Genomic DNA, 27,432 nt, shown 5'->3' with positions numbered 1-27,432 from the left:
GGCGAAGACCGCACTGTTTAGGTTTCTTAATTGGCTGGCTTTGAACTCGTAGTGGGAGGGGGAAAGAACCCGCTCAGACTCCAAGGGAGGACCCAAGTTGTGAGGGTCTACAACCCCAATGTTTTTAGGTTGCTGGAGGTGGGAAGGGGTCTTGGAAGGTTTGTTCTACTTCCTCCTTCAGGGAGAAAAATCCACACTGGGGTCACACTGAGTCCAAGACAGGCAGTCCCTGACCCCTACCCCAAGAGAGGACCCCTGGATCCCTGGGAGGCTGTACCCTTCGGAAGGCATGGTCTGTCCTGAGCAAGGACTTTGACTTTGCCTTCTGAAGTCATCAGGGTAGGGTTCTTTGGCGGCCATGTGGGATTGGGCAGATGTCTATCTGTGCTCCATCACTTGGGGTACAATCCAGGCCCTGGGGCTGTCAGCTTGCAGGTCTCTGCACCTTTGGGGTCATCTTGGGTGGGTGCTGACCCACGCACCTGAATGCCTGCACCTTTGAGGCTGTGTTCTGGCTGACAGAGGCTGACAGCCCAGAAGTCCTGGAAGCTACCTTTCCCCCAAGGACAAGAGCCAGGATCAAACACCCCTGGCTTGGAGAAGAGGGCTGTCCTGAGATGGTGCCTCTGAAGAGCTGCCTTCTCTCTACACCAGGAGTGCTATTTTTCACCCAAAGGTGCCTAGGACCCAGCTTCCATATTGCCCATGTGGTCTGCAGAAGCTTTCCCAGACCTGTGGCTCCCCACGTGGTCCTGCTCCCTGTTCCTCAGCCCCTCTCCACATCCTGCCACCCTCAGCATGGACTCCTTTCTGAGCACCCAGGGACCTCAGACCAGAACCAGCAGACCAGCAGGAAACCCACTTGAAAATAAAAGAAGCCCCTGGCAGCTGGCCTTCTGCAGCTGGCCTCTGCTCTGCCTCTGGAGCTCCGGCTCCCTGCCCTCCCGCAGGTCACCAGCCTCAGCCTAGCAGCGTCTGGGCCAGGGTGGGCCCAGGTTTTGCAGAGCCTGAGGTTTAAATGATTCTGGGGACCCTTTTACCAAAATGAAAACAAAACCAAAGCACACAACTGCAGCACGGCCCAGAGGGGCCTTGAGCTAACTCCAACCTCCGGGGAGTACAGAAATCCTCCCAGGTGACCTGACCGCATGGGCAGAAGGACGCTGTGGAGTCTTTCTTCTAAGAGTTTTCACTGCCAGCCATGCTTCTTCAGAGAAAACATACTTCCTGCACCCCACATGTGACAGCGGAGTCACGTCAGGGTTGCTGGATGGGAGGGGATTTAGGTGGGAAGCTGTGGTCTCCCACCCCCGCCCCCCAGCCTGGCTCTTGCAGCTGTTGGAAGCCACTGGTGGTTCCTTAGCACATTCTCAGCTCAGGCGCTCAGGCCCAGAAGGGGAGAGGGCCCACTCAAGGCCACATGGCTTATCAACCACAGGATGAGGCCTCAGGCCAGAGTCTACCATGCCTGCCCCTCCCCGAACACAGTGCGGCAGACCACCTGCCTATTGCTACCCAGCTGGTCAGGGGCAGCTCTTCACAAGAGGCACAGTCCACAGTCGGCGGTCCACACAGAGTCCACAGGCATGTATGGGACAGGTTCTTTCACACCCTCCAGGCCCCAGCTACCATGATGGAGATCCATCCTTAGAAGACTGGACGTCATTCCTCCTCACCCAGCTAGGAGCAGAGGAGGCCTGCACCAGAAGCATTAAAAGACCACAGGATCCCCCGAGGCCTGGGCTGCTGGGAGACAATGATGGCCCAGTGAAGACCCAGCGTCACCCTGGGGAGCCAGGAGCCTGGTTCTGGGCACCATGGAGGCAGCGACTCCTGGGGTGACTGTGACAGCACTTAGCCACCTTTGGACTCAGCTGCCTCCTTTACAAAATGGAAACAATTTCTGCTTCACCATCTTTGTAGAGTAGATGGGAACACAGGATGAAATGTGACCACGGGCAGCCCTGGTTTCTATAGTGAAGAGCTGACTGCTGGAGTTGACACCTTGGGCCCTAACTCACCACTGTGTGACCTTGGGCAAATGACTTAACATCTCTGTGCTTCAGTTTCCTCTTCTGTGAAGTGGGGTTCACATTAGCACCTATGTCATGAGGTTGTAGGGAGGATGAAATCAGTTATTCTTTGCAAAGCCCTTCAAATCGCACATACTAAGCTCCAAAAATCCAAGATCTCTGTTTCCCCAGTGAAAAGGTGACCCCAAGGGCACAAAGGTGACAGCCAGGCTGCCTGTTTTTTACAGATCACCAACATATAGCCCACTCCTAACAGATTCTAGAGCTAGTGGCCATGCATTAGCCAGGCGTGAACATTAGCAACAAGGACAAAAACAGAACTGTCAAGTGCCTAATAAAAAATTTAAGTCAACTGCTAACTATTTATTGTCAAATAAAAACCCTAACAATAATAATAACTGAGGCTGAGTGTTGGTTAAGTTCTCCCCTCGGGAGCCCAGTTGTCCTTCTCTGCTCTCTTCCCTCGCTCTCTTCCCTCTTTCCTGACCCGCTGCTGGGAGTGTGGAACCACATGTATAAACCCCCAAAGGGGGAAAGAAACCATCCTTCTAGTGACCTGTATTTTTGTCCTTGTTTTTTGAAATTAAAAAAAAAAAAAAAAATTCACTACAACTCAGGGCTAAAGTCAAGGTGGCCCTGCTGATGTCCTCTGCTCTGGTTTGTAGTTTGTGAGTAGCCTCTGCCCCCTGCCCCCACCTTGCAGGGCCAGCGGGACAGGCATTGCTTGCTGCATCTACAGGTGAAGACCCTGGAACTCCACCCCCCATTGGATGGCCTGCCTCCAGGCCTGGCGCTCAGGGAAGGATGGAAGAGTGGCAGCAAGAAGCTCCCGGCTCCGATCAGGAGGCCAGAACCTTCCTTTGGATCCCACCAATGGCTCTTTATTATTAAAAATAGTTCAAAGCCCACAGGGACCTATTTTATGCCCACGTTGTCCAAATCAGACCTTCTAGCAAGCCTGGAGATAAGAAAGAGAGCTCCGGCCTTCTAGGGGCTCTGCTTTGGGGAGGTGAATGAGTAACTGGAAGTCATACAAGCAAACCCAAAATTCCACAAAATAAAGCAGTTTGTATTTATGGGGTGGGGGGTGCTGTGTGACAATGACTATAGACTAAAACATGTATGAAAAAAAAAAACCCAGCCCAGGCCCGTGGGAATTAATATTTTATTGCTTTTTGTGCTGCCACCTGCCTCTCCAAAACCTCACCAAACAGGAAAGGAGATGCCGGTGCCTCAGACTCAGGCAAGGTTTCCAGGGACCTGCGGACTCTCGGCTGTATCCACCAAGGCCATGTCTGTGACGGGCTGCAAGGGCCACCCCACATGGGGTCCTGGAGTAGTGCCTGTCACCACTGGCTCTGCCAACGAGGCAGGCAAAACTCCTCCCCCTAAAAGCCTCCTGTCTCCAGTCACCCAAGGAAGCCAGGCCAGCCCAGGTCTGACTCCCCTTTGCTCTGTGGCTTTGGGCAAGTCCCTTAACCTCTCAAAGCCCAAATTCCACATAGGGCTAGAAATATCTATTTCAAGGTTAGAAAATTCAGTGAGATAACTCAGGAAACACACGTAGCACAGCGAGGAGTACCAAGTAGAACCCCTGGCTCCTCCAATCACCCCTGCCTGCCTGAGCGGCGTGGTCAACCTGCCAGCACCTGCACCCAGCCCCCAGCCTGCGCCCAGGGCCATGTCCCTCAACAGACAGCGCACCGTTCCTCGGTGCAGACAGAACTAATAATTAGCTGTCATGATTCAATAATAAAAAGAGATAATCCATGCCACAACGCACATGGATTTAACTAATCTTAATTTGGAAGGAAAATAACAACTCCAAATAGATCAAATGCAAGTTTCTCAAGACAACCTGTGAGTGGGGTTTATCTCCAGTTTCCAGCACAAGCAAGTTATTTAGTTTCTTCCACTGGCCAAGCTAATAATTTTTCGCATTTATTTTATTTATTTTTTTAAAGTCTGAAGCAAATATTCCCAGAGCAGCATGTAAATCCTGAGACTCATCAGAAGCCCTTCTCTCCAATACGTCTTGGTCACTGGGCCCCAAACTGAAGTCCCTTCTGTACCTTGCCTGCTGTAACAACCCCCCAAGCTCCTCCCTGGCCACTCCCAGGTTCCAGAAGAGGACACAAAGCTGGCAAGGACATCCCAGCAGGGAGTGCCTGCCACCTCCCAGCCCAGGAGATGTGCTACCTCCGGTTACTTGCTGCCTATCTTTGCACTTCTCCAGAAAACTTACGCTCTGGGTTTATGGGGACGGGGGAAAGCAAACTGATGAGTGACGGCCAGTACCCTCCCCGCTGCAGTTTCTCTTGGCTAAGGCAGGGGTGATACCCTGGAAACCAGAATGACCAGTGACCAGGCCCCTCACTCCAGTGCTATTAATGGCGATGCTAAGGAAGTGTCTGGAAGAAACCGCTTAGAAATCCCAGGTCGGTATGCAAACGTTTTGACTGAGAAAAGCAAGCCCCCTGAATGCTGCCAAGTGGGGTCCACACTTTCCTCAGCTCGGCTTTCTAGAAGCGTCTTGGTAGCTGCCTTTGGCTCCCCTGCAGGCTGGTGGGGTGTTTCCCAGCCCCATCTCGCCCTCGGTTTACCACTGCAAAGTAGGTGTGGAGACAGGCCCGAAAAGTGAGGCATCTCACCTGGACAGCCAGCAGGTAAGGACACTAGGGCTCAACCCAGGAGACGCCCAGGCCCCAGCCCCTCCCCAGGGTGAGTCCAGCATAGAGCTGTCACTGTGTGACATAATGTGACAAAAGACAGAGAGCAGACAAGAACCGCAGTCGATTCGCTCTGACAGCGTTTGTGATGGTGAAATCCTCAGACCCAAAGGACTTTTTCCCCAACTCTCAACGGGGAGCTCCATTCCAAAGAGACCTCCGCAGGTTACTCCAACGCCCCAAAGTATGTCAGAGCTGGGAACAGCAAAGCACCAAGAAGCAGCTCATGTGTGCACATGGCTTCGTCCACGTGTACCAGGCACAGACACGTCAGACATACCCAACCGTCACCGGGTGTGGCGGCTCACAACTGTGACCCCAGCAACTTGAGAGGCTGAGACAGGAGAATTACAAATGCAAAGCCTGCCTGGGCAACTTAGGGAGACCCTGCCTCAAAATAATAATTTAAAAAATAGGTCTGGGAATGTGGCTCATTGGTAGAGCACCCCTGGCTTCAACCCCCAGTACCCCCAACACACATACACCAAAAAAAAAAAAAACAAAAACACCCAAACATCATTAAGTACCTTCACAGACAAGGAAACTGAGGCTAAGAGGTCGAGTCACATGCCGCAGACTGGCGGGAGCAGGGGACACTCCTGCTTGGGCTGCGTTCTTTCCCAAGCTGCACAAGGCATTCAAACCCCAAATACCAGGTCCCCTTCTCCCCAGTCCTCCTCAAAGCACCCTCCAGGATAACTGCTCAGTGATTTCTGCTCTTTGCCACACCTAGAACCTCTCTGTCTCCCCTCCCAGGGTCCAGGGAGCTCCCGTCTGCCCTCCACACATGGACCCTGTGCTCCAGCAGAACCTCAACAGGGGCAGGGAGAGGCCATAGGAAGGGACCTCAGGACACCCACGACTTACATGTGGGCAGCTGTTAGCACACCTCCAGGCCAAAGTCAGAGCCCACCCGCCCCGAGGTGGGCCTGGAGACACACAGCCAGGAAGCCCCTCTGCCCACAGCAGATGCTGGAGGTCTGGCCTTGGACCAACATCACGCGAGTCAAGGACAGGACTGCAACCAGCTCACACTGGGCCACGGTCCCCACAGAGACATCCTCTCCCTCCCCCAGGGGCTCTCCTCTCAGCCTAGATGCCCAGGACAGGAAAGGGTCACAGGTGCTCAGAGAATGAATGGATGCATGTCCCGCGGAAGATGAAGCTCCACAAAACGCCTCCCCTCACCTTCCTATTTATCATGAGAGAAGGAAGGAAGGAAAGGACAGAAGGCTGATACAGGGCCCACACCCCCATGCGATGACCGACCCCGTTCCCACAGTAGTCCTCACCCGGGGGACTGAAGAACAGGAGGGAACCCCACTTACTTAGGCCAGCCCTCCCATCCATCTCTGGGGTCCCCACTTCTAGAAGCACCTGCTAAGAGAAAAGCCTGGGTCCTGGCGGGGAAAGCAGAGGCATGGGATCAGCACAGGGGGACCCTCATGACCACCTCGCCTTGGGCTCAGCCACACCAGCAACCAAAGCCAGAGGCAGGGTCCCAACGCTGGCCAGCGACTGGCCAGGGCCAACGAGGCCATAGGGACAACAGCAGCCCATGAAGCAGCTGAAGGACCTTGGAGCCGTGGCCTGAAGGCAGGAGTCGAGGGGCCGGCGAGGCCAGCCGTGCCAAGGGCCTGGGCAGCAGCTGTGCGGGTTTCCGGAAGCCCGGGCAGAGAAGCACCCATGATTCCTAGTTCCCCTCTTAAAATATAAAGACTCAATTATCTTTGAGCAGCTTGCTTTACACATGAATTGACACATTTATTTTACAATAAATAACTGAAAGTTATCTGTGTTTCCTTTACTGTTAATCTACACAGAGAAATAATAAACAGGGCTTGTCTTCAAAAACTGCAACGACTGCAGTCCTCAGAATTCAATTAAGCTAAAATAATTAATGCTCCCACCATATTAAATTACTTTATACATTTGAGCCACTGAAGTTTTATTCTTTAATCTTTCCTTTCTTATTAAATAAAAAAAAAAAAAAAAAGGAACGAAAAGAAAAGTTGGTACCAAAGTAGGGAGGGAAATGGGAAGAACGGGAACTAGAAAGGAGCCCGTGATAGGCTGTTAAAATGGAATGGTCGTCCGCCGCTGACACAGCGTGTAGACTGTGGTGTGTCTTTGATTAAAATAACATTTTAAATGCTTTGAACAAACATATCTCTTTAGATTTCTGAGGGATTATTTTACACATTTCTTCTAAAATGAAGAAATCCATTCGTCCTGTTGCCGAACAGAAAGGCCAAGAACATCTTTCGTCACACATAAAATAAAAATACTGGAGCCTGCTACAGTATTACTACCCAAAAAGGGGAAAAGGAAAAAAAAAAAAAAAAACCCAGGGTGTAAGAGGGACCGAGGGTAAGGACAAAGCAGCCTTGGAGATCAGCCTTTCCTGGTATAAAATCATGTTGAGTCACTTTCTTAAACTCGCCATGGGGACCCAAAGACTCTCCTTGGAAACACCCTCAATGTGACATGAGAATTCAGGTGTTTGGGGTAAAAGCTGTGGGTCTGTGCATTGAGGAATAAATGGGAACCTCACCAGAGGCCACCCCTGAAAAATCTGTGTACAGTGACAGCAGGTGTTCATCCACTGCTGGAAACTGTCCCTTGAGTGACAGGCACACAGTCACAGGACCAGGCACCCCTCTCTCCTGATGGCTGGGTCCCAACCATGCAGCATCACCCCTTGCTTCTGGGAAGGAGGATATGATCTCAAGCTGGGCACCCACCAAAAGGCACCCACTGCCCAGCACGGGCCGCAGGAACCTCCAACGACTTCACGGACACCACTGTGCAGGTGGGCAGAGTGAGGCCCCAAGTCACAAAGCTGCCATGTGCTAGAGATGGGCTTGCTGAATTACCCCTCCTGGGTCACAGGAGGTCCCTGCCACACCCACCTCTATCACCTCCAGTCCCTCCAGGGCCCTGTTCAGCCTCCAGGACCCATACGGTGGGGTCCAGCCACACAGTTTCCCAGCAGGCCACCTACTGGCATGCTGCAGAGCCGGAGGGGACCCCTAGGAGAAAAGCTGCACTGGCAAAGGACTTGGGGACTCCCCGTGCATTAAACCCTCATCCCAGGACTGCAGGGGACATGGTGCCTTATTGACAAATGGGGAAACTTAGGCTCATGAGGTGATCAGCCCCAGGTCAATCAGCAGGATTCCAACTGCTCTCTGCCTGAGCTCTGATTCCTGTCGCACTCCAGGACAGGCTGCAGTCTCAGGGAACAGGGCCAGGCCAGGGACCCCCGTCTCCCTCAGACCTCCCGGGCTCAGAAGTATGAACAGTCTGGTTTGCACGCACAGCAGTGGCTCCCACAGGGGACCAGCATGCCATGATGTGGCCAGGAGGTAGGACTCACTGCAAAGGAACCTTGCTGGGGGATGCAGGCAAAACCCCACACCTGTTCTGAAGGTGGTTAGACACGCTGTGCAGGTTAGCCAGGTGGCATGTCCAACCTCCTGAAGGGACACAGTGCTCCCTTCCCCCAGACCTACCCTTGGGGTCAGGCAACGTGAGAAGCAGCCTTAGAGATGGGGGAGACCTGTGCCCCCACTCAGGGAGGCCTACCAGTCACGGCCACGCTCACCGTCTCCTCAGTCCTCACAAGAGTCCTCAGAGACTAGGGTCCCCTAGCCCACTTCACGGCAGGGCAGACTGATGGATCCCAGTTGTAAAGAACAGACTCCAACCCCAGACTGTCCGGCCCCAAAGCCAGGGACTGAGCCAAGATCACCAGCAGACAGTGCACCACGCAGACTTCCAGATCTCCACTCTGTGTTCCTGGCCACCTCTGGATTAGGCCCCACCATTGAGTCCCCTCGCCGAAAGCAAAGCGCCCTACCAGGCCAAAGGGCATCCCTGAGCCTCAGGCCTATCTCCTCCAGAGGGTCACCCAGATGGTGGGCCCTTGGAAAGGGGGCGCCCCAGAGGCCATCCTGGAAGCCCCCAGACCTCCCGCAGCACCAGCACTCTCAGACCAAGGGCGTGGGACCCGGGAGGCGGCCTCAGCAGCAGCCAGGTGAATGCCACGTTCCATACCTGCAATGTTCTCCTGCTTGGGGCAGATGCCTTTCGTGGGCGAGAGCAAGTGGTCATCTTCATCGGGCGTGACCTGGATCCCGATCTCTACCGGCTCCGACACCTTCCTGAGCTCGGAACGCGAGGGAGGCGGGCTGCCCTTGTCCAGGCCTTTGTCGTAGCAGGCACCCAGGCTACCGCCACACTGCTTCTTCTTGTGCTCTATAAAAACCAGGATGTCCCCCAGGGGGAAGTTCATCTGACACTGGCCACAGGTGAGCAGGTCAGGGTCGGGGCCACCCACCATCAGCCCCAGGCCGCTCGGCTCCTCTATCTCCAGACCCTCATCTTCCTCGAGGATGGCGGCCTCCACGTGGTCAGCCTCTGCTGGAGACAGGGGAGGGGCAGAGAAGACAGAGATGGGCTTAGGCGATCACAGGCACCCGGCGCTCCTTCCCCACCTTCCCCTCCAAGAAGCAGACACCCTCTGCTGCTGGCTGCTGGGGCTCACGGTGCCCTCCCCAGGACCAGAGATGGCCAGCCCCCCACCAGGCACTCTGAGGCCCCGGGAGAGACACCCGAACTCCCAGAGGGTACCACATTGGTGGTGCTGGTTTTACTCCTTCCTGGCGTGTTTTCTGCCAGTTTTTCCCCAACACAGCATCTGAACACACATGTACACACGCACGTCACACCCGTCCTGGCGGTGAACAGTACCAACTGGAGACGTCTCTCAAGCCTCACGTATCTCAGCATCACCTGGGGAGCTTCGAAATATCCTGATGCCCAGGCAGCCGCACCCCGGCTCCGTCACAGTGGGACTCAACATGAGCATTGTGTGAGGCTCCCCAGGTGACGGGTTAGGCAGCCAGGGCTGGGAAGCAGGGAGCCAGAGCCCGGTCCCTCTGCTTGGGCAGACCTGCCAGCCCTCCCTTCCCTGGGACGCTTCCATTCATGTTCCTGTTCTCCCATTCATACCCATCCTCCTCGCATTCCTCTACCTGAACCCTGGCCTCCCACCAAACTAGGAAACAGAAACCCAGAAGGGCGTGGAGGGCCGGTCCTTGTGAGAGAAAGAAGCCCACACGCTCAGAAAGCGACAAGTGAGTGTCAGGTTCCAAAAACCACAGAAGGGAGACAGAATTGCTGCAGAAGGGCGCAGGGGCCAGGCGGTGGGCGCAGGGGCCAGGCGGTCAGCGCAGGGGAGCAGGCTGGCCTGCTCCCCAGCACCCCTCAGCGCTCCTCCGCGCCCATCCCTTCTTCTCTGCCCCTTTTTGTTGGTTGGTTTTAGTTTCATGCTCAGAAATAGAAAAGAAAAAGAAAAAAAAATTCTTCAGACTCCAAAAGCATTTCTTGGCAAATACCTAAGCACGTGTTCGATGGGCTGAATGTTTTCATATTTCTTTAGCCACCAGTATATTTCCTCTGGTGGTTGTTTTCGCAGGGACGATGCTGGGAAGGAGCACGGTACCTGAATATTCTGAAGCTAATGGATGCCTCAAAACTCAGCACCCTCTCAAGGGGAAACTGCAGAAGTCCACAGCCAAAAGTGCCCTCAATAAGGGGAAGTGGGTGACAGCAGGGTTCAGAGTCTGAGGCCTGAGCAGACTCGGCCTGGAATGTTCTGAGAGCAGAGGTCAGTGGGGTTGTAGGCGGGGCAAGTGGCAGGACCTTCAGAGAAGCCCGGGGTCTAAGGCCAAGGAGGCAGGTAGATCTCCAGTCGCATGGTATTTAGGGAAGGATAATGAGAACCACAGAAGGACCGGGAGAAGGACTGGGAGGGAGGGAAACGCATTCCGTGGCAGTGAAGTTACCAAAAGGACAGAGCCAAAGAACAGATAATTTAAGGAAAAAATTCTGTGGCATCTTCCATCCGACATAGAAATCACTGCTCTGTGCTTTCTGAACGCAGACTTTTGCTCAGGGCCCCAGAGAGCCCGTGGGGAAAACTCAGCACAGAAGCTGGGGCTGGTGACGTAGACAGTCACGTCCGAACTGTGCGTGGACAGGGAGAGGAACAGGTATCGCTGAGAAGGGAAATCGCGACTGGAGATCCTGCCTGTGGTTACAGCAGGGCAGACAGGGCCCTTGATGAATTAAATGTAGAAATGCGTCAGAAAAGTGGCAGCACAAAAACACCCCGCAGATGAGGAAATCCTACATCTGCCGTCTGCAGACCTCGAACAAAAAGATCCGACAAGGTAAAGAAACAGTCCTCACAAAGCCGGTCCCGCAGACCATTAATTACACTTTAAAAAGAAATCGGAGTTTACTTAAAAAGGAGTTTGGAGACAATGCTACATAATTAATTTACCAATTTATTTTATGAAAAGATGCTTTGCTATGGTTCAAATGTAATCACAAGCTTCCCGCTGAACAGTGGTTGGAGGGAGAGCCTAGAAGCCTGTGAACGGTTTGTCAGGACGTAAAAGGTAATTATTCGGTGCCTCTTTCCCCTTTAATGATCTAACATTGAGCAATACTGTTTATATTGAAAAGCTCGCACCTTTAATTACCAATTACATATACATAATTTCAGAGCCAAAGGAGAGGGCTGTGAAAACAGTTCTTTAGAAATATAAGGATGTATTGTGCGCCATTTCTAGAGAAGGAGCGCTAATAAATGGGAGGAGGATGTCAAAATATTGTTTTGTTAAAAAAGAGAGAGAGAGAGAGAAAGAGAGAGAGAGAAGCACAAAGGAAATGAGCTGAAAAGAGAAAAAAAAGAAAAAAAAAAGGACAAAATGAAATTGAGAATTCAAACGGAACAGGGGCAAGGTAGGTACCTGGTTCCCTTCTAAACGCCACCCCTGAGCAGCCTGGCACGCTGCCTCCCGCACAGCACTGATAAAAACAACGTGGCCTCCACATTCCCGACTTGGTCGCCCATGCTAAGCGCCAGGAGCTCTTTCTGTCTTCTAATTGACTCTTCAGCTGACTTTTTTATTGTTTTTTTCCTGAACATTTACAGCCATGTGCACCCTCCTGGGTAGACGTTCTAGCCAGCCGAGAGACCTCCTCTCTGCTAGGAAGTGTTAAGCTACAGATGCATTTCCTAATTCAACAGAAACACAGATAGATTTTGAAATTAGCAAAGGTCACACAGGCCTGGCCACCAGCATCCCTCAGTCTCCAGGCCTCCTTGGCCAAGACTCTGTACCAGCCCTCCTTCTCTCTCTCTCTCTCTCTCTCTCTCTCTCTCTCTCTCTCTCTCTCTGTAACATCTGGTGCTCCCTCCGTGTTCTGGTGGTCCCTGTCTTTCACTATCCTGGTGAAGCAAGCCCTGTGAGCCCCAGTAATTGAGTCTGAAGGTCTCTAGTGTCATTGACCGTGCCACAGACCCGATTTCAGTGTCAAGTCCTTCACAGCCAACCAGCCTGGGGAGCCAGGCCCTGCCAGCCTCCCTCAGGTAGCCCAAGACTAGCCAGGGCTCCAGGCTCAGCTCTGAACTTGGGTCTCCATACCCAGACCTGGACCCAACTCACTGCCTCTGAGGGAGTTGGGAGGGAAAGAAATGAGGCCAAAAAAAACAAAAAAAAAAAAAACAAAAAAAAACCCCTCCCTCCTTCCCCTCCAACTTCCAGCCTTGAAAAATAAAACTCCCAAGAATTCAGCATGTCCACCCTGTCAACTCCACAGACTGGGGATTCCTCTCCCCACCCCCAGGCTGCAGAGCACTGAGCTCTGACCTGCTCCATGTGACACCTGGAGGAAGGTTGCCCTCAGCATCAGGCAGCAGAGTCCCCTGAACCCCAAACCACTCTACTTCTGGGTCAAAGCAGGTGGGCCAAGGCAGCTCAGGGCCTGCAACGACACCCCAAAGACTGTGGTTTCACTTCCGCTGGCAGGCGGATACCGGGCTGGGCCTGTTGGGTGTGTGTGAGTGTGCGTGCGTGTGTGTGTGTGTGTGTGGTGCAGGGTGCGTGTGTTCCTTCTTAGAACTGTACCGACAATGAAAGAAAGAAAAGGAGAAAGAACCACTCAGCCAAGTCCCGAGAAGAGGCAGGTGAGAAGGTGCCCCGTCCTCAGGAGCCCCCTCCTCTGCCCTATGGACACCTGATTTATACATAACCCCAACTCTGCACCGCCTAGGAGGTCCAAACTGCCACCAGAGAGGAGAAAGCCCCAGGAAAGACAAGAGACGAATACAAGCAGCCCTTCAAATCCCCAAACCCCACAAACCAGTCCTCCTACAGCCACATCCAGCAAAGCTGGGCCTTAAAAAAAATAGGGCAAAAGATATGGTGAGAGGTGCTTTCATGAAACTTCCCCAGTATCAGGCGGCCCTGCAAAATATCTCTGCTCCCTGTATACTATCAGCCAGCGACGGCAACCATGTTTGACTCCTTAAGAGGAAAAATGAATGGATACAGCAGGCAACTGGCTCAAATGTCAGAAATCAGAGGGCTGAGGAGGCTTCTGAAATGTTCAGCCCTAAAGTGTATGAACAAATATATATTTCCTCAGGCACATGCATGTGTGTGTGTGTGTGCGCGCACACACACACACACACACACACACACACACAGAGTTTTCTTTTACAACAAAACCACATTTTATTTACAAGGCTAGGCCTCCTCCCAGCTGGTAAACGCGTTTAGAAGCAATGAAATCAAGCTTCACAAATAATAATGGGCATCGTTGTTAAGTGGAGGGGGAGCACTTGATCCCAAGACAAACTTCCCCATGTCGCAGCTCTGCTGGGAAGGAATTTGGGGCAGAAGGCAGAAGCGGAGAGACAAGGTTAACAGGGGCCCAGTGAGGGCTCAGCAAGGCCTCACCTGGCGAGTTCTTTCCCCACATGCTGGGCTCCTGGGGCCCCGCCCGACCGGGTCCATCTCTAACCACCACCCCTGTACCTGCCCTACGGGGAATTCCAGCCAAGAGGTCGGTCACCTGCTGTCCCCAGAGTACAGGGCATGTGCACCGCTCCATACATGTGGGCACACCACACACACACACACACACACACACACACACACAGGTGCCCTGCTACATATACAGCACATAGGCTCCTGTTCCCCTTCACTTTGTGTCAATTCAAATCCAAATCTCTAATGGCTAACCCACAGTACAGAAGAAATCCAGGCAGAATTATTGTTTTGGTGATGGGGGGTGGGAGGGGGGGCATGAGGAGAGATGCACCAGGCTCTTAAACCCGTGTGCTGCCAACGTCACAGCCGCCATCGTGATGTGTACTCGTGTTTACAAGAGATGTTGAGCATCCGTCGCCCGAGCTCTGCACCGAGGAGACTTTGCACCTGCTTCCTACGAAGTCGCAGCCTCTGCTAGCAAGCCCTTGCTTACCAGTAATCTGCAAAGGGATCTTTTTATTCTCTTCGCTGTGAACGTTCAGGGAGGGACTGAGACTCCAGGCGACACTGAAACGCCACCAAGGCGCGCACGCGACAGAGCACAACACTTTCTGAGCTGCCATCAATTTTTAATTTATTGGATCCAAGGGAAAATAACAACCATGGGGAGGGGCAAGAAGTGGGTGGATGGGAGAGAGCAGGAATCAATTTTTGGTGTAGAAAATAATCTATGACCAGATGATGCTCAAAAGGCAGGACAAGAGATTTCATGAAGTTCTCCCAGCTGAGGGGATGATGAAGCCTGGCAGAGGCAGAGATGGAGGCAGAGCGAGATGTGCTGGGAAGGATGTCCACACAGGGCCGCGCAGGGTTAGGACATGAGGAAGGGAGGATGGGAGCAGCCAGGGGGCACAGCCAGGCAGGGTCTGAAGCAGGAAGCATTATGTGGAGGAGCCCTCTGCACCCTGACCATGCTCAGTGAACTGCAGAGTCCAACCTGTTCTGGGTGTCAAAGCCCTGCACCTTCCCAGACCCTCCAATGACCACATCCATGGAGGGACAGCTGCACACCAAGGCCACCACCCCGTTCACTCTAAGCCAACCACAGCACAGGCCTTGAAGTAAAATTTTCACCATTATGACATCTGGGAAGAAGATACACAGCAGGCAACCAGTGCAAAACATGGTCACCAACTTGGGTCAGGTTCCCCCTCTGGAAGGATGACCAGGCTCCTGCTCACATGGCCAGTGGGGAAAGGTGTGGGCCAAGCCCCCAGTCCAGGAAACAAGGAACTCCTGATCAGTGAAGAGGTTCTGGCTACAGGGAAAAAGAACCTCACTCACATTGTCAATAAACTTGAGTGGAACATTAAGTGGTGCAAGGGAGAACCCATGCACACACATGCACACACAGACAGTCCTGGGAAACACCGGCCTAGTTTTGGACAGATGAAGAACAGTTCTTACAAAATACCCAGGGGTGTTCCACAGGCTTAGTCCAGCCTCCTCCCCTCCCCACTGCACTTACTTGTCCAGAACCCCAAAAACTGAGCTCAGGAATCTGGGTCTCATCAACTCTAAATCAGAAAAAAAAAAGGAACAAACAAATAAGGAAGCCACATCCCAAATATGCACAGATCCTTACTAAAAGGCTACAAATGAAATATTAAATCCTCAACACCAAAGAATGAAGTGTCCCATGTTTTGAGCAAAACACTTCCTTAAAGGAGGGTAGAAAAAAACAATTTCCCACTACAGAACACCTTCTTAACACATTCTTCTACAAAACTGCAAATTCCTTAAATCTCAGAGCACAATGGGGCTCATGAGGATGTGACACAAAAGCATTCTTTGCGGCCAAATGAAGAGATTTGTTTTATTTAACATCATGCTTTTTCAAAGGTGCCAGCAGTAAAAAGGACTTCCATAAGGGCCCCTGGACCACGAGGCTTGGACTGGAAGAATCCAGATTCTCAGAGGCCGGCAGCAACATCACGAGGGCAAGAGCTGCTTCCAACATCTCGTCTCCAAGGTAGAAATTTCAACATGACCCCATTTCTAAAAAAATTCTAAACAGTGCATCCATTTGCGGCACATGTTAATCACAATAACATTGGCATTGGACTTTTTTGAGTCAGCCTTGCATGTTACAAGACTCATTAGAATGTTTCACAAATGGATTTGTATTTCAGCAGTTCAGTGGAAGGGGGTCATAAAAAAGTTATGGAAAAACAGAGGATTTTTTTTTCCCCTCTTTTTACTTTGAAGTTACTTAATTTTGTGTGGTCTGGGATTTCATTACAGTAAAATAGCTCGGGCTGGCTAATTCAACACCCAGGCAAATTATCAGCTGCCACAGAGAAAAAAAAAAAAAAAAAAAAAAAACAATGAATTTCTTGAATTTCAGCAATGACACAGAACACTTGCCTATGTCAAAATGCCGGACCCAGGTCCCCATGAATCTAGCACTATTTATCAAACTCCAATCTAGTGTCACTTTTACCAGTAAGAGCAAGGCCACTCTGCTCACCCCCTCCACCAGCTCATGAAGAAGACAGACACAAGAAGTGTGTCCCTGGGCTTTCTCGCGTCTCCAAATAGCCTGCTCTCGGGCTTTGCATACACATCCTGGGAAAACCTACTGCTCAAGGGAGGCAGGCGGTGAACAAACGGTTGTTCCCGAGGAACAAGGAGAAAAAAATGTGAACGATATCACCAACGTTCGGCTCCCTGGGGCCAGAAGGCAGATTTGTGGGATCAGGGAGCAGGGAAAAGACCGAACACACAAGATCCCAGGTTGGATCATGTGAGTAAATAAACCGAACTGCAAAGTGACAAAGCCAGTCGGCAGCTGGAAGACACTGATGTTCATCCCTGGGTCAGTACCTCCCCACACATTCTTCCATACCTCTGTCCCATTAAAATGTACATGACTGTACCTACAACTAGCTCTGTCTTCAGAGAGGGTCCCTCGGCCAGTATCAGTAACTTGGCCGTGCCGTGCCGTGCAGAGCATGGTCCCCTGAGAGCATTTATTTTCCCCTTGTCCTCCCCAGATGTGACACCAGAAGCCAACGTCCTTAGAGTGTTTCAGCTTAAGGTGAGGCCCAATCAGGCAGCCAGAGGGTCTTCCTTTCAGCCCCTGGAGATGAGTGGAGAGAGTCCTCAAAGGACAAGACCCTGACCCATCCCTCCTTATTGTCTTATGTGCCTGTGGTCAGGGCTCAGCCACAGCCTGCGAGCTCCCCAGGTTCCAAGGCAAAGGACTGGGGATTTCTAAACTGAATTTTCTGAACAGTCTTCTGCAGGCCAGAGGCCACCGCTGGGCCGGAGCCTTCCGGAGGTGACGGTGGCTCTTCCTCCCTAAGTTGTCCAGAGAGCTTGCTGTCGCTATATGCTTACAACCGGCTCCATTCAAACATTAACTGAAGTAGAGAAATCATCAGATAAATGGCTGGCCCTCTTTCTCCAGCCGATGACAGCACTCGGCTTTTGTCTGACCTAATTTATCTCTCTTTCAGGTTAGAATAAAGCACTCTTTCCTGTCACAGGGCAACCTCTTCTGCTCACGTACTGAATTCGAGCATCAGATTCAGGCTGACTGTGCTGTCTGCAGATTTGTCCAGCTTGGTAAAGAAGACGGCATAGACCTAAAAATCCCGTGACCAAAGCATGCATCTTCCCCAGCACTAAATGACATGTTGTAGCGGGGGACGGTCTCATTACATGCCATCCATGAAGGGCATTGCCTGGGGTGAAAGGTCTCCATCAGGGGCCCTGGCAAGCACATGCTCCTTCTAAACAAAGTTTAGCACATTATTTGAGTTGGCATCTGATATCTATGGGGAATAGTGCTATTTCCTCCAGTACAGGGGGAGCACCTAATAAGTGGAATTGAGAACTCAAGTGTTATAAACTCTGAGCTAAAAGGATTTCCATTCATCAAACTGTTTTAGGTACAAAACTCCCCAATGCAGCGATTCTCTGTGTCCCCAGATCTGTAACATGCAACCCAGAGAGAGACGGTGCGCCTTACCCAAAATGATAAACCCTCTTCCCGAACCCCCAGCTGGATCATAAATGCCTTAACAACAGAGTGTCATTTTCAGAATGTCAAGACCACAGATAAATCAGGAAAACACACTCATCCAAAACTAATAATTTTAATTGTTAAAAAAAAAAATGCAAGAAAGAAAGAAAAGAAGAAAAAGAAAATACCTCCATCTGCCAAGGAAAGGCTTGTAAATCAATGGCGATGGCTTGAAAATAGATTTCTCAAACTTATATTCTCATTTTGTCCTGCACAAATCTCTACAGGAAAATCAATATTACAACTTCACACTTAAGACATTTTGCAGCAACGTAAACTGCCGGCTGCTGATGGAAGCCCATTCCTAGCCATTGTAGCAGGGGCGCCACCAGCCATGACACAGGCACCGAGCTCCCCCTAGCTGCCGAGCGGCGCCAGGCAAAGCTCAGTATTTCAGGCTTGCCATGAACCAAAAGCCAATTCCACTGAAAGTTTATTTTGGAAAGTATTTTATCACAACAAACAACAGAGAATGCAAAGCAATCGGGATAGGAGATGCACAGGGCGAAGGGAAGGCATGGTACAAGCCGTGTGGCCTGTAAGACAGAGCCAGGAGTTCCCCGCTGATAAGGCCCTGGAAACTGGTATGCTCACTCCTCAGTCGGAAACCGGGATCCGCAATCGGACTGTTTACATGCTTCATTTCCCCTGAGACATCATTCTAATTACTGTCAAATGCACCCAAAATTGGCCCCCTGTTCGATCAGGGAAAACCCCCTGGATCTACACAGTGGTCACCAGTGCATCTCACCCTACCCTCTGATCCCAGCCCCCTTGGATGCTTCTAAGGCCCGCTTCTAGACACAACCGTGTTTGCCCTAGAACTGGAGAAATCTTTTCTTTTCGGGTAGAAAATATTCTGAAGGCCAAGCAAAACCACCAACATCAAGGCTGAGGCACATAACAACACTCCCTGCCCACCCCCCCAAAAAAAGAAATATGCCTAAGTACAAAATCTTCAGGTAGGAAAAAAATACCCTTTAAAAATATTAGGAGTTGTTAAAATATGCTCACGACTGTTTTCTCTCAGGTGTGAATTACAAATGAATAAAACCAGCCTGGCATAACACCTTGCATGAGCACGTTCTTATTCTCCCGTGGAATCGAAGCAGCTGACATATCACACTTCTAATGATAAGGGGTTCCCTTCTGTGCAGAAGGGAGACAAACTTCACTGATCCCACCCAACTACCAAAAAAGAAAAAAATAATAACAACAGAAGAAAAGGAGGGCCCATGTCTTATGAAATTTATCAGAGGCCCAGTTTCGAAAGATAAGTGGACCATTGTAGATACACCATCCTCTAGGGAGTTAGGGTAATTGTAAGCACAGCCACCTTCAAAACATACAGTTAGAGCAAAAGCTAATTTAAAAGGCGACCGTGGAATTAAAACAGTTAGCCTAACTTCCCTGTCAAATCCTGGGTCTCTGTTTGTTTTGCAAAATCATGAATTCATACCGAAAATTATTGATCTTCCGAGGAAACCTGTTGGTGGGTTGCTGAAAATTCACCTTAATTGAGGTCACATAATTTATCATGGACATCTTGGTTTATTCAGTTTCTTCAGACAGCCTCCAGCCCCTCCAAGGATTTGAGTACATTTCCCTTCACCCTGGCCCTGTCTAGCACGGCCGGCTCTGGGTCCTTCTCGCTGCCTGGTCAGCTGCTCTGCGTCCCCCTTGCGTCCTCTTTCACTATTGTTACTGTGTTGTTTTGTGTTTGTTTTTATTAATGGCTGTGACTGTCCTCCAGTTTTAAAAGCTATATTCATCTAGGTCAAACATTTGAAACAAACCAGAAGCCCAGGTTTTCATTTCCAGCTGTCTCCCTCACTCTCTCCTACCTTGCTCTTCTCCCCACCAGCCCTGTCTGTAAACTGAACTAACTCATTATGGAGCCCCTCTCCTTACCCCTGACCAAGAACACGGATGCTATTTGTGTGCTCTTCTGGTTTTCCAGGCCATCAGTTAGCCCAAGTTGCATCATCCCTAAAGAACCTAAGGCTGCTGCCCCACAGGCCTGCAGGCTGCCGCCCAACTGATCAGGCTACGTTTTAGGTGGTTTCTTTCATATTTAAAAATCTCAAATGTGACACCAGGTGGGATTTGCGAGGGCACCTGCTTTGCTAGCCTGAGCTCCAGAGCACCCGAAGTCTAGGGCTCCTCTACAGTCTGGAGAAAGGCAAATCCCCAGGCCAGGCAGCCTCAACTGCCTCTGATTCTTGCCTTCCCCTGCTAGCTCCCACCTCCCGGGTGACACAGGACAGGCAGAAAAGCCAGCTGCTTTTGGATAATAAGTAGCCTTGTCTGAGAACTGGTTGGACCACTCTCCCTGCTTAAACCCCTGCACAAACCAGGATTCCCTGTGCCCCTGGAAGGCAGGCAGATTGCTTCACGCCCTCATCTCCGTCCCCTCTTTCTCCCCACCACCCTTCTTTGCTTCTCTTTCCCTCGCTGCCCCAGCTCCAGTATCATCAGTGGCTTTCCCCAGATGGAAGGATGTTGCACCAGGCACCCCTCGCCCCCATGCCCAGCTGCCACCAGTCCTCCTGCCCAGGGTTTTCTCCTGATGTCCCAGGAATGCCAGGAGAGTGGAGAGCAAAAGCAGGCAAACCTACCTGCCTCTTTCCCCTCACACACAACTGCAAAGGCTCCTGGTTCCTGTCTCGGCTGCCAGCTCGGCAATGCACCCCCAACATCTCCCCCTTCCCCACCCCCCCCTACTCCCCCTCCTCAAAAAACAACCCTTGCAATTATACAGAGGCTCCGTGGGGCAAATTGCCTCCTGGAGAAATTAGGCGTCTGCAAGTATAGACGTTTTAACAACCACCCCATCTAAAGGGGGGGAGTGTAGAATAAGCATAAGCAATTGCTGCTGCGGCTTCGTGAAGGAACGAAATGTCAACTGGCGAAAAGGACCTTGATCAAACCACGCTCAAATCTGGTTGCAAAACATTTTGTTTTAAATGCAACCAGCGACTCTTCTTTGATGTTACAATAGCGAAAAATAAGAGAAGTCCTCTTCCCTCCCTCCAAAAAGGCATTCCTCTCCCTAGAAGCTCACATTAATATCTATTCCTCCCCCCAAAATAATAATAATAAATCCACAAATTCTTACTAATGTATCTGCTGTAACAAAGGAGAGATGGCAACAGCAATCGCTCCGAGCAGATGGCTCCTATGCTGGGTTTTCAGGGGAGGGGAGAACCCCTTTATATATTTATTTATTTATTTAAATTTTTTAAAATATAACATAAATATTCGGCTCTCGGCCGCCCGGCAGCCAGTCCTCGGCGGCGGCTGAGAGCGCAGCCCTCTCCAGCTCTGAGCCGGAGCCCGGCCCCAGCCTGGCGAGGTGAGCGGAGGACTGCAGGAATACAACTCGTCTCCGGTCTCGATGACACCCAGAGGATGTTTTATTTCCATTGCAATAAAAAAATAAATAAAAAAGCAACGGCGACCCAGGAACCGCTACAGAAAGGAACGGCGGGGAAATGTTCGCGCGCGGTGAGGAAGAGTCCCCGGCGGGCTGCGGCGGGCTGGGAGTGATGCGAGCGGACCTTCCCTGTGCATCAGAGCGGGAACCCGGGAGGGCTCCCCTTGAAACACCGTACCTGGGCCGCTCGCGCTCGCGATTTTTCTTTTCTAAATAAACCCAGCTGGAGCGTTGGAAACTGCTGCGTGTCTGACCCGCTGCCTGACTCTGCACGCCCCGCCACTTGCTTGAAATCCACACGATTTCATTCGGTGGATTTCCGCTGCGACCTGCCTTGTTTATTTAGATAGGGAAGATGAAAGATACTGAGATAGATGGATAAGAGATTGATAGGCCTCTTTTTTTTCTTCTTCCTTTTTAATTTTTTTTTAATTTTACTATTTTACAGGCGCATCCCTCTCTTCCCACTCCTGACAACCTTTTTTTTTTTTTTTTTTCACCGTGGCGGGGATTTTTCACCAACCCCAATTCCCACCCCCACCACCATTTTTTTCCCCTTTTGGAGTGGGGGAAATCGGGCAAGATCGTCCCAGGAGACGGAGGTGGGGAAATGGGGAGGGGGGCGCTGGTGCCAGGCAAACAGCCGCGCAGCTGGATTCTTTTGCAAATAGCCAGCGGAGGGGAGGGAAAGGCGACTACGGAATCCTAGGACCGGCGTGGCCGGCGCCCTGCCGGCCTGGGCTCAGCGACCGAGAACCGGTAGCCGGCGGCCACCCCTCGCTCAGCGGTTCCCCCAGGCCGGAGCGCACCCCAGTCTCCTCCGCCCGCGCCGTCAGCGCGGACCCACGCGCTCGCCAACTTTTCCCCACTTCCCGGCTCCCCCCTCCCCCTCCGCTCCCCCAGCCCCCTCCCCCTCCTCTCCAAACCCCGCCACCAGCGCCGCCGCCGCCACACACGCCGCTCGGAGGGGCTAGCGTCCAGCCGGGCTCGGCGAGCACACACACACCTCCTCCAGCCTGCGCGCCCCCTCCCCGGCCCGGAGCCGGCTCCGCAGGCCCCCGACCCCGAGGCGCGTGTGGCTGCGCAGCGCCCCGGCTTCCCCGGCTGCAAAGAAACTTTCCTTTGGCCCCCCGCCCCCCACCGTGCTGCGGGAAGATACCACTTGCTCCGCCAGCCAGCGAGCGGCCCCGGCGCCCGGCCGGGCCTGGCTGCGCCGGGCTCGGTGTCCCCCGCTCCGGGCGCCCAGAGCCCCATTCTTCGGCCCCTCTCGCGCACGCCGCAGACACTTACGGGTGATGAGCTCCCTCTGGGACAAGTGCTGCGGGTTGCCCTGTTTGCGGCGGGACATTGCCCCGGCATCTATTCTGGCATCGCCCGGAGAGCTGCACTGATGGGGGCCGGGGAGGGGGTCTGAGCCGCCGCCGCCGCCGCCGCCGCCGCCGCCGCTGCCGCCGCGCCGCCGCGCCTCCTCCTCTGCCCGGGTTGGTTTTTTTTTTTTTTTCCCTTCCTCTTTGCCCTCTCTTTCTCCTCTTCTTCTTTATTTTGCTCTTTCTTCTATGATGTTTTTTGTTTTGTTTGCAAAAAGAAAAAGAAAATAATAAAACAAGAAAGACCTCTCGATCTAAAATGAGAAAAAGAGGTAAAAAAAAAAAAGAACTGTAGCTTGCCGCGGACCGGCTGGTCTCTGTAAAATATATATTCTTTCGAAGTAAAAAATATCTATTACACTTCTTCAAACTGCTTGGCCTCTTGGACTTCTAAATGTCTTCTTGAACTTAAACCGGATTTTGCACCGGCTCCTGACACTTTCTTTCAGGGTCTGGTAGGTGGAACGCGCACTTCCACCAGAAGGGGAGAAAGAAAAAAAAATGCAAACAAATAAAAAAAAAAGAAGAAGAAGAAAAAGAAAAAGCAAAGAAAACTTGGGGACTTGTCTCGTACCCCCTTACCCCGCCCCCTCAAAAAACCCAAAGCAATGTAAAACTGCCGCGGTTCGGTTGTTTCTGGGTTTTCTGCGGGCTGCCTGTTTTTTTTCTCGGAGATTGACCCTTCCGAGGCTCTGGGGGGACTCCAAGAGCGGCTGCTTCCCAGTTCACCTGGCAGGCTGGCGCCGGCCGGAGGGGCTGCCGAGTCCCCGCGAGCGCTCCCCAGCGCTCCCCCGGCGCCGCGGGCCCAGGGGGAGCGGGGCTGAGGGGCGGCTCGCCCAGTGCGCCTGGGTCGGTGCGGGCGCGGACTGGGAGCTATAGATTGCAACGTGAAGATGGCGGAGTCCGGGTTCTCTGGGAGCTCTCGGTCTCTCTATGGCTGGGGCTGCCTCTGTACAATGGGATAAAATTCAAGTTCAAGTGCGGACGTGACGTTTAATCTGCACTAGAGACAAAAAGACCCAGAGAGTCGGAGCACTGGGGGCGACTAGCGGTGGCTTTTTAACATTGTACCCTGTAAGAGAACAAGAAAGCACACAGAGACACACGCGCGCGCACACACATACACATACACACTCGCCCGTGCGCACACCCGCAGCCCAAGCCGGCCACACGTGCAAACCGCGTTTTTGTGCGCTGGTCTTATCCCGGAGCACCCGCTGCTCAAGAGCTGGGGGAAGGGGAGTTGCGTGGTGGCCAGCATATTTTTATATAAAAGAAAAATCTTCCTCAACCCACTTCCCCTCCCGGGAGCAGGACCCCCTGAGAAGGGGGGCGGGGTGCTGTGTGAGTTTAGTAAATTGAATCAATGAGAGTCCTCACCCACCCAAGACCTCTTTCGGACTTGGGGGAGGGGGACTGTGGGAAAAGGCTGGGGTCCACCTGAGAATTAGGAGATGTAATCAATCGCTTCGCTTCCCTGGAAAAGTAGCTTGGTTGCTTTTACTTTTGTTTTATTGGGGGATCAGGATAAACTTCCAAAAAGTCTCTCCATATAAATCCTGGTGTACAGACTGGCAAAATAAAGTGGATGAAATAAAGAATACTAAGAGGCCACGGTCAAAAGCACGTGGGGTGTGTAGGTACAGGTATCTGAGACCTTTTTTTGAGTCCCATTGCAGAAGGGGTTTTCACCCAAATCTTTGCCCTCCCTAACCTCATTAACTCCTAGAGGTCAAACCCGCCCCACCCCTAATGCCAGGGTCTGCAAGAAGCATGGGGGTAAGGGGGGGGGGGGCTCCACGTGGGAGAGGTATCTGGACTTGCTGACCCTGGAATGGGTGTGGCCACATATCTGCAGACCGGTGATTCCACGAGGCCCCCCAGCTTCCTCCTTCCCCCCCTCTGACCATCACTGCAACCTGGAAGTCACCCCCCCTCCCCCCTGCTCCTCGGCCCAGGATAGGACTTGAAATCGCCTGTCAGAATGGGAAGGACACAGCTGCCTTGTCAGCCGTTTGACCTCCAGCCGGCGGGGACGAGAGGAGTTGTGGGGGCCTGTCCGTGGCCCTCAGACAAGGCCAGGCCGCAGTCCCCGCGGACACCGGCCCCTCCCGTCGCCCTTCCCCACGTCGCTGCCACCTTATCCTATTTGAAGACCTGGCCTGCGGGGCTGGGTGTGCCAAAGGTCTGGACCCCTCTACCTTCTCAGGGTTTCTCTGGTCTCGCCAGTAGGCGGCCTGGGCGGGTTGGGGCCTGGCTCCAGCAGGGCTTCGCGGGTGAGCACCGCGGCACCCACCCCACCCGGTGCCTCCACCCAGCTGCGGCAAGGCCGCGATGCCTCCAGGCTCGCCGCCTCCCTGGGGCCTTTTCCTCTGGGGGCACCTGGGCTTTTTGTTCTTCATTAAGGCTTTGGGTGGGGCCACCGCAACAACTTAGCGCACAGCACCGAGTGAGTCTGGACAGAAAAAGCTCTCTTCCCGTCCCACCTCCCCAAAAATAATAACAATAAAATGTGTCGTGGCTTGCAGTTCTGCGGACTGTGGGCTGCAGGGTCGGCGGACACGAGGCTGAGGCCGAGCGGGTGGTGACGCAGGGTAGGGGCGGGTTTGCCTCTCCTCCCGCGGCCCAGCAGGATGCACGCAGCTGCCCCACCACACCACCACCACCATCCCCCGCCGCCGCACACACCTCCACGTGGTCCAAAGTCTAGAAGTGCATCCCTCTCTTCCCATCCCGCCCCACCAAGAAAATCTTTTCAATGAAGTGGCCACATTTTTTTAATGCCCACACCCACCTTTAATAAACTTCTTAAGAAATTCATAAAGTGGTCATCTCGATTCGCCCAGGCTCTTGGATTTAAGAGATCAATTAGCCCTCTTTTTCTGAGAAGTAGAGATGTGAAGCCCAGAGAGGTTTAGCACTTTGCCCAAGACCCACACCGCAACGGGGACAGGTCTGGACTCCAAATGCCGCGGCGTGCCAGCTGCCCTGCGCCGCCTGCGGCCCCAGGCGCGAAATCCCAACACATGACCCTCACCCTCCGGCGGTTGATTACAAGGAAAGGGGACCCGGCCAGTAGCTGCGGGAAGGCCCTCTCAGGAAAGAGGGCCCCTCACCCGGCTGCGCAAGAGAGCTCAGGGGTCCCCGCTGCAGCTGCCAACTCGCGCGCGGTCGCGCTGCGGGGACTGGGGAGGGGGCACACCTGCCCCACCCCCGGCAGGAAGTGGCGGGCAGGGGGCGGCGCGGGCCGGGACTGACCCAAAGAGCACTTCCTCATTGGCCCGGCTCTGCCCCGACGGCGGGAAGAGGGACGCGCGGGCGGGCAGGCGCAGGGCCGGACACGCCGCCACCCGCCGGCGCGCTCCACCTCGCGGCAGCCGGGGAGAGCCTGCCCTGCCCAGCCCTGCGCTGGCCCCTTCGCCCTCCGCCTTCACTTTCCCCTCCTCCTCCTCCTCCTGCTCCTCTTCCTCCTGCTCCTCCTCTCCCGGGAGGCGGCCCGGCGCAGGCAGCCAGCGATCCCCGCCGCCACTCCAGTCTCCTCTTTTTCCCTCTGCCCGTCTGGCACGGGCATCATTAGCGCTGAAAGCTGTTAATGTCTGGTCTCACAGCTCCCCCTTTAGTCTTGCGGCGCTCCCTGTCTCGCGTTCCAAGCCGGATCAATAGCCGCCTCTCGGCCGACCTTGACCTCTCCCTCGACCCCGCCCGGCTCAGGCAGCTGGCCCACGCTAATGTTTCCCGCTCCTGATGCCCAGACAGCAGGCGGCGGGCGGGGAGGGAGGGGGTGGCCGCGCGGGGCCCGCAGCGCAGGCCCCACCCCTTCCTCGAGACCCCAGGCCGGTGAGGGGGCACCCGGTACCCTTCTGAGGTCGCTGCAGCCCCCACCCCTAATTTGCAGAGACTTTGTTAGAGTAAGCCCCAACTAGACCCCGCAAAAGGGTGCAGGTCACTAACCTTAAAAAATTAAGGAAACAGGGTAAATACTAAACTGGAGTTGTAGACAAGTCTGACTCAGTGGAGAGCTCTTCCCTCACCCCAAGCCCAGCTCTGAACTAATAAGAAACTTCGGACTAATTCTACAGCACCTGCTGTAGGCCTACTGTGCTCTGCCCAAAGCTGAGACTTCTCACAGACGGGAATCAGATGGAAATAAATGCCACATTTTCTACATCATCTTTACACACACACACACACACACACACACTCACACTCACACACACACCAGATGTCAGAAAGCTTTTTGAACTCACAAATATTTCCCTGCTTTTTCCCCACCCGAGCTTTCCAGTGCATTCCAGCAGATAATCCTCCGTGGTCTCAGCCCCTTCAAAAGGGATAAGGGAATAGTTTCTTTATAGAGGAATAGTTCAGAAATCGAAAATCATTTCACCAAATTATAGCACAATTTTATTAACTTGTATGGCCGTTGCCATGCCCTGGGTGTGCTGCCTGTCACAAGTCATACAGCGAGGGCAGATTGAGAAGACCCATGATCCCCAAATCAAGCTTTTTGTTTAAAATTCTTTGAATGATTCTCAACACTTAGCGGCAGGTTGGGCCCTGTTAGAGCTTCTACAATGTTATCTTTGCCTTGGGAGCTGTTATATTTTATCTTATGTCTTTACAAAAATTTGGAAAGAATCAAGATAAGAAGTGTCAGTAGAAATGGAAACTCCTCCTATCTCTGCAGAAAGAAAACTGACATTTCATTTGTTTTTGTTGTTTTCTTTTTAACAAAGATCCTCCCTCTTAAATGTAGTCAGAAAACTTTGTAGCAACATTAAGACCCAAGAAGGGCACCTTACCAAATTAGTTTAGGCTTCATTTGGGTGCTTAAAAAAAAAAAAAAAAAATCTGTGCAAAGAGAAGACAAACCTTTTCATTTTCACAGGAATGTGACAAATTCAGAAGCAAACCATCTCTCCTGG

The 27,432-nt window shown here is 52.6% G+C and overlaps 1 protein-coding gene across 6 annotated transcripts in view; it reads right to left on the bottom strand.

Annotated features, from left to right (window-relative positions):
• Bcl11b (BCL11 transcription factor B) overlaps positions 1-22,488 on the bottom strand; it is an 85,351-nt gene extending 62,863 nt beyond the window's left edge. For 3 of the 6 annotated variants that reach the window (XM_076847970.1, XM_076847972.1, XM_076847973.1), the window contains exons 1-2: positions 22,431-22,488; positions 8,822-9,187 (exon numbers count right to left, since the gene is read on the bottom strand). In XM_076847970.1, coding sequence (XP_076704085.1) covers positions 8,822-9,187; positions 22,431-22,488 — 424 coding nt within the window. The remainder of the gene's footprint in view (positions 1-8,821; positions 9,188-22,430) is intronic. The other 3 variants (XM_076847971.1, XM_076847974.1, XM_076847975.1) reach the window with 2 other exon arrangements.
• Positions 22,489-27,432: the final 4,944 nt, after the last annotated feature.

This window comes from Callospermophilus lateralis, chromosome 3 (assembly GCF_048772815.1).
Source record: "Callospermophilus lateralis isolate mCalLat2 chromosome 3, mCalLat2.hap1, whole genome shotgun sequence".
Classification (NCBI taxonomy): domain Eukaryota; kingdom Metazoa; phylum Chordata; class Mammalia; order Rodentia; family Sciuridae; genus Callospermophilus; species Callospermophilus lateralis.
This window is presented reverse-complemented; position numbering and strand designations above follow the sequence as displayed.